Source organism: Sarcophilus harrisii, chromosome 2 (genome assembly GCF_902635505.1).
Source record: "Sarcophilus harrisii chromosome 2, mSarHar1.11, whole genome shotgun sequence".
Lineage (NCBI taxonomy): Eukaryota > Metazoa > Chordata > Mammalia > Dasyuromorphia > Dasyuridae > Sarcophilus > Sarcophilus harrisii.
The window spans coordinates 317,019,249-317,037,137 of NC_045427.1; the positions used below are offsets into that span (position 1 = coordinate 317,019,249).

Sequence of the window (17,889 nt, forward strand, 5' to 3'; positions counted from 1 at the left end):
GCTTCTTTAACATAATACAATAGGTTCAAAATGTTCCTGATTAAAACTCACTAACAACCTCATAAATAAGAATAAACAGAAAATCGTGCCATAATCTTAGAATAATTCTTCTTTCTTTGATGTAAAGTTAGTATATGGTATTGAAGTATCATGTAATATGCTAGCAGGCCATTCTAAATAGAATTTCTTTGGCCTTAATTTTTTTGCCATTTAGACAACTATATATGTTTTTTTTAATAGCAAAGTAAAAAGCTTCCCTACACAAATAATTTGTTAGCTTAGCCTATTTGAAATCAGTATGTTTAATAGAAGGCATTGATTGTTTTGAAGAAAAAAAGATTTCCAATATTAGAATACAGTATTCTAGAAATTGAAGTTAACTAGTTAAATAAAAATATGTATATATTTAAAATTAAATTATATTTAAATAGTAATAAATAATATTTCAATGTTTAAATATATGTTGTTAAAAATATAATTGTGGTCCTTCAAGTGTTGTCTTTCAAGTTTTTATGATTTTTATAAAAGTAAAATTGTTATTAATATTTCTCTTTGATTGCCCATAGTGTCCCTAGACACATGTAGGTGAAGAAACTAAAGCTGAGAGATTAACTGACTTGCCTAGGGCCACACAAGTACTGAATTGCAAAACTAGAATTCAAATCTGAGGTCTTCTAAATAAATCCATATGTTCTTTTACCATATATTGCTGCCCCTAAATTTAAAAGATAAAGCTCTTGATTAAGAACAGGTGCTATATTTTTATTAAGGAAGAATACAAACTATTTTTAAATTACTAACTTTTCTATGGCTAAGTAATTATGAACAACTAATAACATTTTATTAAAAGCCTACTATGTGCTGGGTCCTGGGGATTACAAAAAGAGGCTAATGGCAGTCCATGCCCTCAAGGAGCCTGCAGTCTAAAGGGGAAGACAACAAGCAAAAGCAAAGAAATACATATAAAGCATAAAGGGCTGAAACTCTGAGTTGATGCACTGAGGTCGGACAACTGAGCACTTAAGGCTAATTACCGATTGGACAATACTCTATTAGCATATGCTTGGAAAATGGTCCTTCCCACTATTCTGTGCTGGTTCAATCTTTTGGTGTATAGAGAGAATTGTGGGAAGGATTGGGGGTGGAATAAGACAAGCCAGCGTTACTTTGGCAGTAGACGAAGAGAAGGAACGTCATGGAGATCCTCCGTCCATCCAATTCACTTCTACCCCTAAAGACCAAGGACTTTTGCTTATCCTGACTCCGGCTGATTCTAAGGCATCCGAGGTGCTAACTCAGTCTTCACAATAAAGAAATTATAATACAGGATAAATAGGAAAAAATAAAAAGAATACACTAGAATTAAGAGGGATTGGGAAATGCTTTTTGTAAATAATAGAATTCACTCAAAAAGTTTTTGTTTCTTCCTTCAGGGATTAGAATTACAAGAAACTTCATGCCATACCGTTGAAGCTAGAAGAGTTGATGAAGTTTTTGAAGCAGCCTTTGAACAAGAGGAATATACAAGAGCATTTCCCCTCAATGAGCATTTTGGAAACATCTTAACACCCTGTACTGTTGTACCTGTGAGACTGTACTCTGATGCCAGGAATGTCTTATCCGGTATCATTGATTCTAATGAATATTTGCAAGCATTTAAAGATGACCTCATTAAAGTACTTGTGTGGATACTTGTACGACATTGCTATAAAAGAAACAGAACACCAAAGAAACTTGATGAAACTAAAAATAATGGTATGCCACCTCTAATCAGGCAGCCTGAGTGGAATAATTCACCATATCCGCAAGACCCCAATGATTCAGATAGTTTAAATTTAGAAACATTTGATGAGTGGTCTGATAATGACATTTTTGATGATGAGTCTACTACCAAAAAAGACAAAAAAGAAAATGGGCAATTGAAAGTTTTGCCAAGTACAGCTTTACCTATTCCAGGATCAGTGGAATCTCGGAGCACAGATGCTAATTCAACAGAGACAATTTCAGAAGATAAACTATGTAAAGCAGTTGCATTGGGCCTTCCTGCTGTTGACAAAGGAAAGCAGGAAGAGATGACACACCTTCCTCTGTTGGAATTTAGTTGCTCTCATTCAGAGCTGTTAAGTATACCAGAAGAATGGAGGTCTAGTTGCTTGCCCAAATCCAGAATTAATGAGATGAAGCAGTTATTTCCAGAAGATTGGTACAAGTTTGTTTTAAGTCAGTTGGAATCTTTTCATCCAAAAGAAAATCTTTCTAATATACTTGAAGACATAACAAAGGATAAAGTTTTGAAAGACTTATATATTCATGCAGTGATGTCTTGTTATTTTAGTTTTTTTGGAATAGACAGTGTGGTTCCTAGCCCTAGCCACATATTTAGAGCTTACAATAGTGGCATTAATTGGTCACTTGGTTTGGACTGGCTAACTGAAAAACCAGAACTGTTCCAGCAAGCATTGAAAGCATTCAGGTAAGAAATAATTTAAGTTCCTTATGTTATGGTATTAATAGTAACCTTCCTTGAAGTCCTGTTCTGACATGTTGTATTTGGCAAGTAGCCCAGTATTTTTTAATTCTATTAATGTTGTAGAAAAATAAGTTTTTAATTTTTTGGTTTAACATAAGACAGGTCCCACTAAACACCCCCAAATTCCTAAGAAATACATTTCTTAAAAAGATTTAAGCAAAGCTACCAAGTAATGTCATTGCTACTAACTTTATAAATCACTGTCCACTTTTAGAGTTTGCTGATTGTTAGAGGAAAGGAAGGGCATGTGCTTGAGCTTTGGTAACATGGATCAACTATCAATACAAGAAAATTCAAGTGGATGAAGATGTTGACATGTAACATGCAGTTCAATGGACAAGCTATAAAGTGTGTCAGTCATTAATATGCCTTGGACAGACACTGCAGATTTGACAGTGAGTTGGACATAGAATTGTACAGGAAGAGGTGGGCAAGCCAAGTTAGTTATCTCAACTCAAGAGGCAGATGGCAGTTTAGTGGATAGAATGCTGGACATGGAATCAGGTTGAGTTCAAATTTGGCTTTAGATATTAGCTGTGGGACCCTAGGCAAGTCATTTAACCTCTGCCTGCCTCGTTTTCCTCCATCATAAAATGGGGATAATAACAGCATTTATCTTGTAGAGTTGTTGTGAAGAACAAATGAGATATTAGTATTTTAAAACATTTAACAGTGCCAGACATATAGGAAATATTTAAGATAATGTTGATCAGTGGAATATAGAGGTGCATGGTAAATGTAAGCACACTGTAACATATTACAAATGAGGGGTAAAACAGGAAAGGCTAATGCATAAAGCATAATCAAAAGAAGAGTTAATATAGTAATAACAGTTCTGTAAAGAAAAACAAATCTTGAAAGACTTGAAAGAACTCTGATCCATGAATTGGCCAACCATATAATTATACATATTAAAAGCAAAAACATCCAGAACTGCATGATTATTTCAGTAGACACAGAAAAATATTTGACAAAATACAATATTTATTACTTATGAAAAAGTATGATATTTACTTATGCTAATAGCGATAAAAAAACTCTACAGTATAGACATTGAGGGGGTCTTTTTTTAATATCACAGAAATAGTTTTCTAAAACCAAAAGCAAACATCATTTGCTATAGGATTACACTAGAAACTTTTCCATTAAATATGATAATAAAGTAAAGATTCCCACTCTCTACTATTAATTGAAACAATGGTAATAAGGATAAGAGAAGAGAAAGTTAAAGAACAAATAAGACTCCATGTTTTCTGTTGATATGACAGTTTACCTAGAAAATTCTATTTTCAAAGTGTTATTTAAAAAAAATAACTGGAGTAGAATAATATTCATTGCTTATGTCTGAGTCATGCTAATATATTAAAAGTGACAGTACTGTTAAATGTTAATAAAGTTAATCTTAAATTTTATGGCTATACCAGTGAAATTCTCACAAGAATACTTTAGAGAACTTGATACAATAATAACAAAATTCATGTGGAGAAATCAAGGATCATCAAAGAAAATTAATAAAAAGATATAGGGATGAAAGGGGAATAGGCCTTCTAGACCTCAGACTATATATGAATGAGGCAAAATTATCTGATACTGGTTAAAAAATGGAGAGGTAAGTCCATGGAACAGACTAGAGAAAGAAGTAACATAAATGGTGGAATTCAACAATCTAGTTTCCAATAAACTAGAAAATACAAATTATTTAGGATAGAATTTTCTGTTAGCAAACAAAAAGTACTATTTTTTAGGAAAGCAGTCTGGCAGAAATTAGGCTTAGATCAAAGTTTGAAGCAATGTTCCATAATACATAGCAAATGGATGATACTATAAAGAAAAATTAAGGAGAAAAGCAGATCTTTTTCACATCAAAGTCTTATATGTTACATTTATTTAAAACTGTTTCCATATATTGGATTGTTTAAAAAAATACATCAATAAAATTTTATTTAAATAATAATAAATTAAAGTTTAAAATAATAAATAAATAAATAGAACTTATTTTTATGCTTTGAAAAGCAAGCTCTCTACATCATGGGTACTCACACTTTCATATAAAATACTTTTCTAGACAATATATGGACATGTTCATTTTATTTGACGTTTCTTAACAACAAAAATAAAATGGAAAGAAAAAATCAATGAAATTATGTAAAGAATATCATTACATAAATATATAACCAGAAAAGAAAGAGGCTAGTCACAAAGCAAGAGTTATAGAAAACTTATGGACAGCCTGTTGTTATTTAATTGTTTTTCAATTGTGTCTTGACTCTTCATGACTCCATTTGGAATTTTCTTGGGAAAGATTCTAGAGTAGTTTGTGATATCCTTTTCTTCATTTTACATTTGAGAAAGTCAAATAGGGATAAGTGATTTGCCTAGTCTCACACAACTAGTAAATTATCTGAGCCATATTTGAACTCAGGTCTTCCTGACTCCAGACCCAACATATTATCCACTGTGCTAATTAATTGCCCTGCAGACAACCTATGGCTCCTTAATTTTAAGTGTACAATGTTAAAAGAACTCAAGGAAGGCCCCAACCCATCACATTGAATATATTCCCTGTGGTGTATTTATGTGAGAGGACAAAGACAGTAATTATAGTATGGGCAATGTTAAAAATGGTATTTTAGGGGTAGCTAGGTGGTGCAGTGGATAGAGTACCAGCCCTGAAGTCAGGAGGATTTGAGTTCAAATATGACCTCAGACACTTAATAGTTCCTGGCTATATAACCCTGGGCAAGTCCCTTAATCCCAAGTGCCTTGGGGGGAAAAAAAAGCGGGATTTTAAGAGTCAAGAATTATCTGTTAAGAGCTATTTTGTTATGTATCTACCACTTAATAAAGTCAAATTGTACTTAAATATGAAAACATCTGTGATTCTTAAGAATGTTACTATTTAGTAAAGTATACATAGAAGACTTAGGAATGAACCTAAAGAATAAATAAAAGTGGGGTATAACCTGCCAAGACCAACCCAGAAAGTCTTGACAATAATTATAAAATGCTTTTTACACAAATAAAATCAGATTTAAATAATTGGAGCAATATTCATTGCTCATGGGTGAACAGAGCCAATATAATAAAAATAAACTTCTACCTATACTAATCTTAATTCAGCACCATTCCATTAAATTACCAAAAATGCTAGAAAAAATAAAAATAAAATTTATTTGGAAGAATAAAAAGTCAAAATATTGAAGAAGAATAAAAAATGTAAGTGAGGGAGATTTAATTATAAAAAGTATCTGGTACTAAGAAATAGAAAAGTGGATCAGTGGAACAGAGTAAACATATAATAGACAATAGTAAGTTATTATAGTAATCTTGTGTTTGACAAGTATAAAGATTTTAAGCTTGTGGATAAGAATTCACTATTTGATAAAAATTGTTGGAAAAACTGAAAAACAGTCTGGCAGAAATTGTGTACAGACCAATTTCTTGTACCACTACCAAGATAAGGTCAAAATGGGTAAGTGACCTAGATATAAAGAAAGATATAAGTAAATTAGAAGAACATAGATCACACTGCCTCTCATTATGAGTAGGAGAAGAATTTATGAAAAGCTTATGAAAAGCTAAGTAAACAGCATTGTAATGTAGAAAAGGGATAATTTTGATTATGTTAAATTGAAAATGTTTTATATAAATAAAACCAATGTAGCCAAGATTATAAGGAAAACAAAACTGGGAGAAATATTTTATTTCCAGTTTCTAACATAAAGGTCTCCCATCTCAAGTGTGTAGAGAACTTTGTCAAATTTATAAAAATGTTAGTGATTCCACAATTGATAAATGCTCAAAGGACATGACATTTTTCAATAAAGAATCAAAGCTATAGCTTTGTAGTCATATGAAAAAATATTTTAAATCATTATTGGTTAGAGAAATGTAAATTAAAACAACTATCAGACATTATCTCACCTATCAGATTGACTAAAATGATAGGAGAAAATGACAAATATTGGAAGGGACATGAAAAATTGGAACTTTGTACACAGTTAATAGTACTGTAAATTGATCCAACAATTTTGGAGAGCAACCTTGAATTATGCCCGAAGAGTATTTTTTTTTAATGTATATACTCTTTGAAACAGCAATACCACTTTAAGGCCTACTTCCCAAGTTAATCTGGGGGGAAAAAAAAGTAAATAAATATTCTAAAATATCTGGCAAAGAACTGGAAATTTGAGGAGACGCCCATCAGTTGTGGAATGATGAAATACTGATATCATAAAAATGATGAGCAGGTTGATTTTAGAAAAACATGGAAAGACTTGCATGGAAAAAAAAGTGAAATGAGCAGAAGCAATAGAATAATGTATATAGTAATAGCAATATTGTTTGAAGAATAATTGAAGACCTAAATTATTTTAAGTATTATAAATACTCAGATCAGTTACAGAGGATTTGTAAAGGAAGATACTATCCATCTCCAGAGAGAGAACTAATAAATAGAAGTATTTATTATATGATTGTATGTGTGTGTGTGTGTGTCTGTGTGTCTGTGTATTGTGAAATGATGGTCTTCTCTAGTGTGGAATGAAAAAGGAGTGAAGGAGATAGTTAAGAACTTAAAATGTAACAAAGAGATAAAAATTTTAAAAATATGCATTGTTGGTAGGTATACCCACATGAATCAATGATGATTGATTAGCATTATAATAATGGAATTGAAAAAAAAAATTCCTCTAGTTAAAAGTGCTTAAATGTTCTGGTTCCTTTCTTAAAATTACATTTAATTTATACTTACATTTTGGGTTGTATGAACTTTTTTTTCATATGGCCTAATGTGGGTTTTATCTTTTTAACCACCGATAATTTAAATAAATTCTCTCTAATCTGTTTGCATGAAATGTATGTAATTCCATTGCAGCCCCTGAAGTATTGGACTAAATTCATTTCATTAATAAGATTAATCAAAAATATACAAAAAGACTTTTGATTCTATATTTTTCAGGTACGCCTTTAAGCTTATGCTTGACAAAGCAAGTTTAGGTCCAATAGAGGACTTCAAAGATCTGGTTAGCTACCTAGAGGAATATGAACATGACTGGTATATTGGTTTAGTATCTGATGAAGAGTGGCGAGAAGCAGTTTTACATGAAAAGCCATATCTTTTTTCTCTGGGGCATGATCCTAATATGGTAAGAGCCAAAATTTCAAAAATATTTTTATTGGTTAAGTCAAGGTTCACCTCAAGAATCAGTTATTTCAAATATTATAATGAATGTTTTATGTAGATTTGTTATATTCATTTGATAAAATCCAACACCCATTCCTATTAAAACATTGGAGAGTACAGGAATAAATGGAATTTTCCTTAAAATGATCAGTAGTATGTATTTAAAACCATCAGCAAGCATCATATGTAATGGAGATAAACTAGAACTATTCCCAGTAAGATCAGGGGTGAAACAAGTTGCCTACTATCAATATTACTACTTAATATTATATTAGAAATGCTAGCTTTGGCAGTAAGAGAAGAAAAAGAGATTAAAGGAATTGGAATAGGAAATGAGGAAATGAAATTATCATTCTTTGCAGATGATACAATGGTATTCTTAGAGAATCCTAGAGACTCAACTAAAAAAACTATTAGAAACAATTCACAACTTTTACAAAGTTGCAGGATACAAAATAAAGCCACATAAATCATCAACATTTTTATATATTACCAACAAACTCCAATAGCATTGATACAAAGAGAAATTCCATTTAAAATCACTATGTAGATAATATAAAATATTTAGGAGTTTTATTTGCCAAGGCAAAGTCAGGAATTATATAAACACAATTGCAAAACACTTTCCACACAAAGTCAGACCTAATCAGTTGGAAAAATATCAAATGTTCATAGGTGGGCCAACCTAAAATAATAAAAATGACAGTACTACCTAAATTAATCTACTTATTCAGTGCCATACCAATCAAGCTTCCAAGAAATTATTTTACAGAGCTAAAAAAAATAACACATTTCATCTGGAAGAACAAAGGGTCAAGAATTTCAAGGAAATTAATGAAAAAAATTACAAATGAAGGTGACCTAGCCTTACAAGACCTAAAACTATATTAAAGTAGCAAATCATCAAAGCAAGCAAAGTCAATTTGAGATTATAGTAATCTAGTGTTTGACAAAACCAAACATCCCAGCTTTTTCAATAAGAACTTTTTGGAATAAAAACTTCTGAGAAGGGGCAGCTAGGTGGCACAGTAGATAGAGCACCAGCCCTGAAGTCAGGAGGACCTGAGTTCAAATTTGGACTCAGACACCTAACACTTCCTAGCTGTGTGACCCTGGGCAAGTCACTTAACCCCAATTGCCTTAGCAAAAAAAAAAAAGAGAGAGAGAGAGAGAATTGGAAATTAATATGGCAGAAACTAGGCATTGATCCACAGCTAACATCCTATACCAGGTCAAAATGGGTTCATGATTTAGACATAAAGAAAGATATAAGCAAATTAGAAAAACAAAGGATAGTTTACCTCTCAGATTAGTGGAAAAGTAAAGAATTTGTGGCCAAAGAAAAACTAAAGTACATTATTGAATACAAAATGGATAATTTTTATTATATTGTTAAAAAGTTTTTGTACAAACAAAATCAATGCAGACAAGATTAGAAGGGAAGCACTAAACTGGGCCGGGAAATGTGCATTTAAGGGTTTCAATAAAGGCCTCATTTCTAAAATATATAAAGAATTGAATCAAATTTATAAGAATTCAAGCCAAAGGATATGAACAGCCAATTTTCAGAGGAAGAAATCTAAACCATTTCTAGTGATATGAAAAGGTGCTCTAAATCACTATTGATCAGAGAAATGTAAATTAAGATTTTTGTAGTACTACTACACATCTCAGATTGACTAAGATAAGTGAATTAAAAGATAATGACAAATTTTGGAGGGGATGTAGAAAAACTGGGACATTAATACATTGTTGGTAGAGTTGTGAACTGATCCAGCCATTCTGAAGAGCAATTTGGAACTGTGCCCAAAGGCCTCTCAAACTGTGCATACCCTTTGATAGCAGTGTTTCTACTGGGCTTGTATCCCAAAGAGATAAAACAAAGAGGTGGGGAGGAATGACCTATGTGTACAAAAATGTTTGTAGCAGCAGGATGATTTAGGCCTGGAGAGACCTACATGAAATGATGTTAAATGAAATGAGAAGAACCAGATCATTTTCTATTTAATTGTTGACTAATTCTAATGAATGTGTTTCTTCTCAACAATGAGATGATTCTTGTGATGGAGAGAGCCATCTGCATCCTGAGAGAGATCTGTGGGGATTGAATGTGGATCACAAGATAGCATTTTCACTGTTTTTGTTATTGTTAGCTTGTATTTTATTTTCTTTCTCGTTTTTTTTTCCCTTTTTGATCTGATTTTTCTTGTGCAGCTTGATAACTGTGAAAATATGTATAGAAGAGTTGCACATGTTTAACATAACAAACAAACGTTTGTTAAGTATCTACTACAAAGTACACAGACACTGTGCTAGGGATACAAATACAATAAGTAAAATAATCCCTAACTATCAAGAAGCTCACCTTCTAAGGGAAGGTAGATTAGAGAGTAGGATATGAATGGAAAATAGAATCTCAAGAAGGAAAAAGAGAAAATAGTTGTCAAGGCAAGGTAAATAAAAGGTAAGTTGTCAATAAGAATAAAGCAAATTGACATCAGTGCATTAGTAGATAGTAGGATTTTAAAAAAGGAGAAGAGGTTGGGGCTAGATTGAAAGGAAGTAGTGGAATGGATTATGTACTTGTTGAGCATAAGGAATGGAAGTTGAAGGGATAATCAAGTTATTTATTTAGAAGTGGTGTTAAAGGTTTTAACCAAGTATTTAGGTTAACCAAAATACCTTGTATTCCTTACCTCACAGTTAGTGAGGATGTGATTTTGTAAAGTGTTAAGAATTATAGAAATACTCATTGCTATACGTTTAAAAACTCTTCCTCCATAGAATCATATCCCACCTTCTCCATACCTTACTAGATAATTTTCCTGAGTTATTACTATAGGATGGCGGGGAATGGGGGTAGAGTGGCAAGAGGGAATGGAGCCTCAGTATCTAGTGATTAACTTAAGAATTTCCTTAAACTTAGCCATCAGCTTGTATGCATTTTGTTTCTAAGCTTGTTCTCAAAACTTTTCCAGCTTGATAGAGCTGCCCAAATCCGTGCTCCATTGGCAAAGCAAACGGGCTCCTCAGTTACACAGTAAAGTATCAGAGAAAGGGCGTGTGGAAGGAATTAATTGTTAATAACATATGTTAATAATAAACTGGAGAAGTAGTGAGACCTCTTTAACACTACCAGTTCTGAATGAGTTAGAATCTGCATAGGTAAAAGGAATTTTCACCTATTTCTGATATATTAATATGAAAATGAACTAAACACTTAACAGAATACTTGTTTAACTTCTGACATGTAGATTGATGTAACTCATATTCTTAAGACCATTAAAGTTTAACCTATTAAATTCTCACTGCTTAAAGTAATAGTTTAAAGATCTCTGCCATAAACAAATGTTTTAGAATCTATGCTAATGCTAGTTTAAATTTGGCTACTCAAAGAAAAGCTATTTGAATTATGTATTTATGCCTTTTGATGACAAATTAACTCTGTGATAACAAGCCAGCTCAGATATATATGGTTAAGTTATTAATTTGTAAGTGTTCACAGTAACATTCCCTTAAATCACAAACTACCCAATGCGACTTTCAGTTGAATTCTGGGTAATTGCAATACCATTGAAGATCCTCAAGAATATCTCTTGAAATGTATTTTTCTTTTTAGGAAATAAAGGCAGGGCAGAGGACAACTAGAATATTGTATACACCACTGGTGTGGAATCACCATGTTTTTGATTATTTCTTTTAATTGTTCCAAGAAAAGATTCAGTCTGTGAAGAGAGGTTGGAGTGACTGTTTTCAAGGGGGAAAATGTCAGTAAAACGTAAAATAAAACAAGCAAAGGCCAGATGACTACCTGTTTAGTATGTTATAGTGGGAATTAATATTCAAAAATAGGTTAAGCTAGATTAGATTGAAACAGAGTTCCTTTCCAACTTTGAAATTCTTTGATTCAAAGTAGAAAATCTGATGTGTACTTTTTTGAATATGTTTATTGTATGTATACTTGTATATGTAATTAATTTTCAACATTAAATATGTTGATTTTTCCTCCCATTTTTTCTTTTTCTTTAAAGGGAGTATACACTGGGAGAATCCTTACTCTTCAGGAATTGTTGGTCCAAGTTGGAAAATTAAATGCTGAAGCTGTCAGAGGGCAGTGGGCTAATCTTTCATGGGAACTGCTCTATGCCACTAATGATGATGAAGAACGATACAGTATACAAGCTCATCCAGTACTTTTAAGAAATCTTACTGTACAGGCAGCAGATCCACCCCTGGGATATCCAGTTTATTCTTCTACACCTCTCCATGTGCCTTTGATCTAAAACTCCTTTTTGAATTTGTAATTTTAATGTCAAAGAAATCTTTTAATATTTAAATCTTAGAAGCAGCATGATGTTTAAATTTCTGTAGCTTCATTGAAATGTTTAGAAAATTATCTGAGAAAAAATAAGCTGCATGAAGTTAATCCTTTGCCCATAGAAATGATAGAATTTCATTAGCCCAATACTTTGGAATTTGGAATGATTTATCTAAAATGTGTGATATGTGGACTCTGGTAGTCTTATTGGAAAATATGATGAAACTAGCTTTTTTTTTCTACAATAACAACTTTCTACTAGATTACATAATGAACTTTTTTAGTACTTTCTTAAATATGACAGGTAACTTGCATTTCTCGGCAAGCTACAGCTATATCTGTATCAGTGTTTCTAAATGATAATGGACCCTATAGTAGGTGACCAAATTGTATATACACACTTTATTTAAAATAAAATTTTGATATTTTGTTACTTCATATTGTGTTTAATGTTAATGTTTTGCTGTATTTTTACATGTTTTTAAATGAAAGCTTTAGGCTGTCATTTAATAAAATATTTTTCATCCTTGATAAAGAACCTTTTTGGTGAATGCAAAAGAGAACGTGTTTTATTCTGGTACAGGAATATCTACAAAATTAGAAATAGTGTTTTAAAGGGGAAAATGAAAAGTAAAGGGGATGGGATAATTTTTTCTTAAAACTTGGTTCTCAGCTTCTTAATAAAACCTTAAATTTCTCAACTAGTATTTCTGTGCTAGAAGAAGAATACATTGTATCAGTTAAAAACACTTCATCCTTTATTTTGGATTCATATCCTATAGCATTCTCTGGTGTTGTAGAGAAATGGAATATGATAGTTGAAAGAACACCTCAGACAGTCATGAGACTGTTAGGAACCAGCTGTAATATATTGTTCAAGCCACTAAATTTCTTTGGTTCTCATTTGCCACCTCTACAAAAGGGAGAACTTAAGCAAGAATGATTTTTGAGCAAGAGATTTTCCTTGTTTGTAGCTCTAAAATTCTCTGACTCTTATTCTATGATCATTTATGGCTTATTTTGAACTATTGTAAATAGTCTTCTCAGAGCATCTAGAAGGCATAATAGATAGAGCACTGGCCCTAAAGTCAAGATGACTCTAATTCAAATCAGGATTCAGATACTTAACCACATTCTAGCTAGCTAGTGTGACTCTGGGCAAGTCACTTAAACCCTATTGCCTCCCCTCCCCCCCCCAAAAAAAAAAAAAAAAACAAAAAAACCCCAAAACAAAACAGGAATCTCAAGTTACTTAAATAAAACAGTTCAAACCAATATTTTTCTCAGTAGACTTTCCATCCCTGTATAGTTTTATCCTTTTAAAATTATGTTTATTCATAATTTATATATTTAATTTTGCTTTCTGTTTTTAAAAGAGATGCAAGCAAGTTCTTGAAGAGAGAGATCACTTTCAGCTGATGAACTTTTATTTTTCAAGTAGAAGATTGGCGTGGTTATTGGCAGAAGTTCAGCTTCTTAAACTGTGGGTCACAACCCATATGGGATCTCATGACTGAATGTGGGTCATAAAATTATGGTTCATTAGTAAATATTTGATTTGCACACCTATTTTGTGTACCTGAGGTCACATAAAAATTTCTCGGGCAAAAAGAGGTCACAAATGGAAAAAGTTTCAAAATCCCTGCTATAAAGGACAAATTGAAAAAAAGAGAAGATGAACGCAAAAAGAACAAATGAAAAGCTATTAAATAGATTCCAGAATGACAAATGCAGAGCTAGAAAGGACCTTAAAGCTCTCCAATCTTTTCTCAATACTATTTTGTTTTTCTAGTTACATGTAGAGATTGTTTTCAACATTCAATTTTGAATGAACTCAACATTTTGAGTTCCAAATTTTTTCATTCCTCTTTTACTCTTCCCTCTTCAAGACAGCCAGCAGTCTGATATGTTATACAAGTACAATTATTTTAAACATTTCCATATTTGTCATGTTGTGAAAGAAAAAGGGGGAAAAAAATTTAGAATAAATGCTAATGATAGCTTAAATTTGGCTCCTAAAAGAAAAATTACTTAAATTATGTCCTTAGGCCTTTTGCTGTGAAATTTACTCTATAATAACAAGCCAGCTCAGGCACATGTGATAAGTTATGAAAACCATTTTTCTATTAGTAGACAAAAGTATTTAAAAACAACCAAAAGTTAAAGGTCAATTACCTGGTAAAATGTTGAAATATTCTTAGTTAAAGAAATTGTTCAAAAGCCAAAGATATATTCCTTAGAAAAGAGGAGAATTAGTAGTATAGGAAGTACTGAATGGATAAACTGATGACAACTCTGTAAGAATGGACTTGACCTATGCCCTAATAGGTGCTATAGCCAAAGACCACAGGAGTTCACCTACATTTCCCTCCTGTTCCACCTACCCTTTTCACCACAATTAGCATTAAGTTCCTAATATGGTAAAGAGTGTGTAATTGGTAAGTATTCTTTGTCTCTGGGTAGATTTCTGAGTTAGGATATAAGCCTGGATTCCCCTGGTCAATGGCAGAAAAGGTCAGAAGGGAGGGGGGCATTTGCATTAGGGTCTTATATAATCCTGTGTTTGCCAACTTGTGCTTTGCACTCATATCGACATTGCTGTTGTGGGAGCTATCCTTTCTGGCAAGATTATAAAAAATCTTTTTTTGCTTTTTACCTCGAGAGTTTCTGATTTTAATTTGGGTAAAGGATGCTGTCCCACACAGCTTTGGGAGGTCATCCTTGTTGTTTCCTGTGTGTGAGGGGTCTCTCCCATGCAGAATCCTTGGGCAGGTGCCCTCCAGAGAGTTCTCTGGTGGTCCTTGGACTTGGCTTGGGAACTCTCGCTTTGACCAGGTAAATTCCCACAGGAAGATACTTGGAGGAAGCAGAAATGAAAATAAACAGCTCTGTATCAGGGCTAGAGAAGATAAGAGGATTAATTTGGCTCAGGAGTTAAGCCAGTGGAGAAGACTTTAGAATCAGCTAAGTTGTGCACTGTGCACACAACCCCTGTAGGTAAGAAATGTGGCAAGGTTGGGAAGGGGGAACTCTAAACAATTGAAGTATATAAGACTGCTTCCATTTCCCTCTGGGGTTGGAAAACGATAAATGTTTTGAGTCTCTAAGGTTTGAGTTTCCCTTTGGGGGTTAGGAGATTAAATAGTTTGAGTATATAAAAGTGCTCCTATTTCCCTTATGATCAGGTGAGTCCTGCATCATAGGGAACAATCATGGGAAAGAAACAATCTAAAATAGCTGTTTCTAAAAACCTCTCTAGTGTCCAGGAGATGGCCCTTTAGGAATAATTAGGATGAAGTACCAAAATTTATAGGGAAGGACAAAAAGAAAATGATAAGCACCCTACCCAAGGAAATGTCTGCTGGCCAAAGTATAGTTCCCCTGAGCGCTGGATGGGCCAATAATTGAATCTATATGTAAATTCAAAGTTGCCTTTTGATACTGAGGAGAGTAAGTAGCCTTGTGGTTGCCGACTGTGGGACAATTTGTATGTTCCCCCAACTGGCTACTGTTCCCATGACTGCAGCTCTGGAACACCCCTCCTCACCTGGGCCCCACCACAGCTTCATTGATTTAGAACCACCAGCTATTTCCCTCTCCTCATGGCCCTTTTCATAGGGAACTTAAGCAAATATTTAAAAGCATGTGTGTGTGTGTGTGTGTGTGAGAGAGAGACAGACAGACAGACAGACAGAGACAGAAAGAGAGATGGAGAGACAGAGGAGAAAGAAACAGATGGAGAGAGAGAGAGACAAAGAGAAAGGAGACAGGGATGAGGAGAGAGAAGGGGAGGTGGGGGAGAGGGGAGACAGAGAGAGAGACAGAGAGAGACTATGTTTTGTCTTCTATGTTTCAGTTAACTGAATTACAAAGGAAAAGATCTGGCCATTTGGGATTTAAAAATGCTTATCTTGTAAAAGTGTGATCTATCCCTATGAAGCTTGGAAAATCTAGGGAAATAAAATGTTTCCCTCTTCCCTATCACATGGTTAAGGAACAATATAAATTTTGAATGGGAGAGAGGAACTATTGTAATGATTTTGGGAATCTAGAATGGTGAAATTTGTGAGAGGGAAGAGGAGTTTTCTTCCAAAAACATGATCTAAGTCTGTGTGTTTAAATTTAAATGGTATATGATTAGAATTACTTTCTTCAACTGATGCATTTGGGAATAAGATTTTAGAAATATGTCTCCATTAATACACATAGTAATAGTAGTATTGTTACTAGAAATTTAAATCTATATTTGATTTGGATTTAAGTTTAAAAAGGGGTATTAACACTATTGATCAGAGAAATGCAAATTAAGACAACTCTGAGATACCACTACACACCTGTCAGATTGGCTAAGATAACAGGAAAAAATAATGATGAATGTTGGAGGGGATGCAGGAAAACTGGGACACTGATACATTGTTGGTGGAGTTGTGAACGAATCCAACCATTCTGGAGAGCAATCTGGAATTATGCCCAAAAAGTTATCAAACTGTGCATTCATTACCTTTGATCCAGCAGTGCTACTGCTGGGCTTATACCCCAAAGAGATATTAAAGAAGGGAAAGGGACCTGTATGTGCACGAATGTTTGTGGCAGCCCTGTTTGTAGCGACTAGAAACTGGAAAATGAATGGATGCCCATCAATTGGAGAATGGTTGGGTAAATTGTGGTATATGAATGTTATGGAATATTATTGTTCTGTAAGAAATGACCAACAGGACGAATACAGAGAGGATTGGCGAGACTTACATGAACTGATGCTGAGTGAAATGAGCAGAATCAGATCATTATATACCTCAACAACAATACTGTTTGAGGATGTATTCTGATGGAAGTGGATTTCTTCAACAAAGAGAAGATCTAACTCAGTTTCAATTGATCAATGATGGACAGAAGCAGCTACACCCAAAGAAAGAACACTGGGAAATGAATGTAAACTGCTTGCATTTTTGTTCTTCTTCCCAGGTTATTTTTACCTTCTGAATTCAATTATTCCTGTGCAACAAGAGAACTGTTCAGTTCTGCACACATATATTGTATCTAGGATACATATTTAACTGTGACATATTTAACATGTATAGTAGGACTGCTTGCCATCTTGGGGAGGAGGTGGAAGGAGGGAAGGGAAAAGTCAGAACAGAAGTGAGTGCAAGGGATAATGGTGTAAAAAATTACCCAGGCATGGGTTCTGTCAATAAAAAGTTGTAATTATTAAAATAAAATAAAATCGGGTATTAAAACAAAGTTCTCGGTAATTTATCTAAAGAGATCATATGTTTGTATCTCCTACTTAGATGAAATATATTTAAGGTACTAAGTTGTTTTCTAAATTATACATTGAGCAATTTGTAAAAATTGTATGAGCTGAGTGTTAACATTTTGTTAACATGCTGGACATGTAGTATAAATTTTGTGAAATTTGATCCAAACTTATTTAGATATTAACTATATTCTGAATCTTAAACTTTGCCTTGCTTTTTCCCTTAAATTTTTTTTTAAAAAGTTAGCTTAAAAGCAAGAAAGATTGGTTCAGTAAACAATTGATAAGATTTTGAAGGAAACCTCTCTCTCTCTCTCTCTCTCTCTCTCTCTCTCTCTCTCTCTCTCTCTCTCTCTCTCTCTCTCCCCAAGCCTCACTACCCCCATTCCTTGCTGCAAGGATGAGTGAATGGGATAGAAAAGGAAAGGAAATATATTCAGTGTAATGAAGATATTAAAAACAAGTAGAAGAAAACAGGAAAGTATTGGATCAGAATTAGAAAGAAAAATAGAAACAAAACTGTGAAAGAATAATGTGGGAGTTTTGGGAACTCTTGGAAAATAGGAAAGCAGTTCACTGCTACTTTAAAAACTCTGGTA

General features: G+C 33.3%; 1 protein-coding gene across 4 annotated transcripts in view; it reads left to right on the plus strand.

Moving 5' to 3' along the window:
- The window catches only part of PCNX4 (pecanex 4), a 51,183-nt gene extending 38,712 nt beyond the window's left edge, over positions 1-12,471 (plus strand). For 3 of the 4 annotated variants that reach the window (XM_031952680.1, XM_031952679.1, XM_012541004.3), the window contains exons 9-11: positions 1,434-2,473; positions 7,491-7,677; positions 11,747-12,471. In XM_031952680.1, coding sequence (XP_031808540.1) covers positions 1,434-2,473; positions 7,491-7,677; positions 11,747-11,998 — 1,479 coding nt within the window. In that variant the 3' untranslated portion in view covers positions 11,999-12,471. Of the gene's footprint in view, positions 1-1,433; positions 2,474-2,744; positions 2,926-7,490; positions 7,678-11,746 lie in introns of those variants that run through there. The other variant, XR_004232030.1, reaches the window with a different exon arrangement.
- Positions 12,472-17,889: the final 5,418 nt, after the last annotated feature.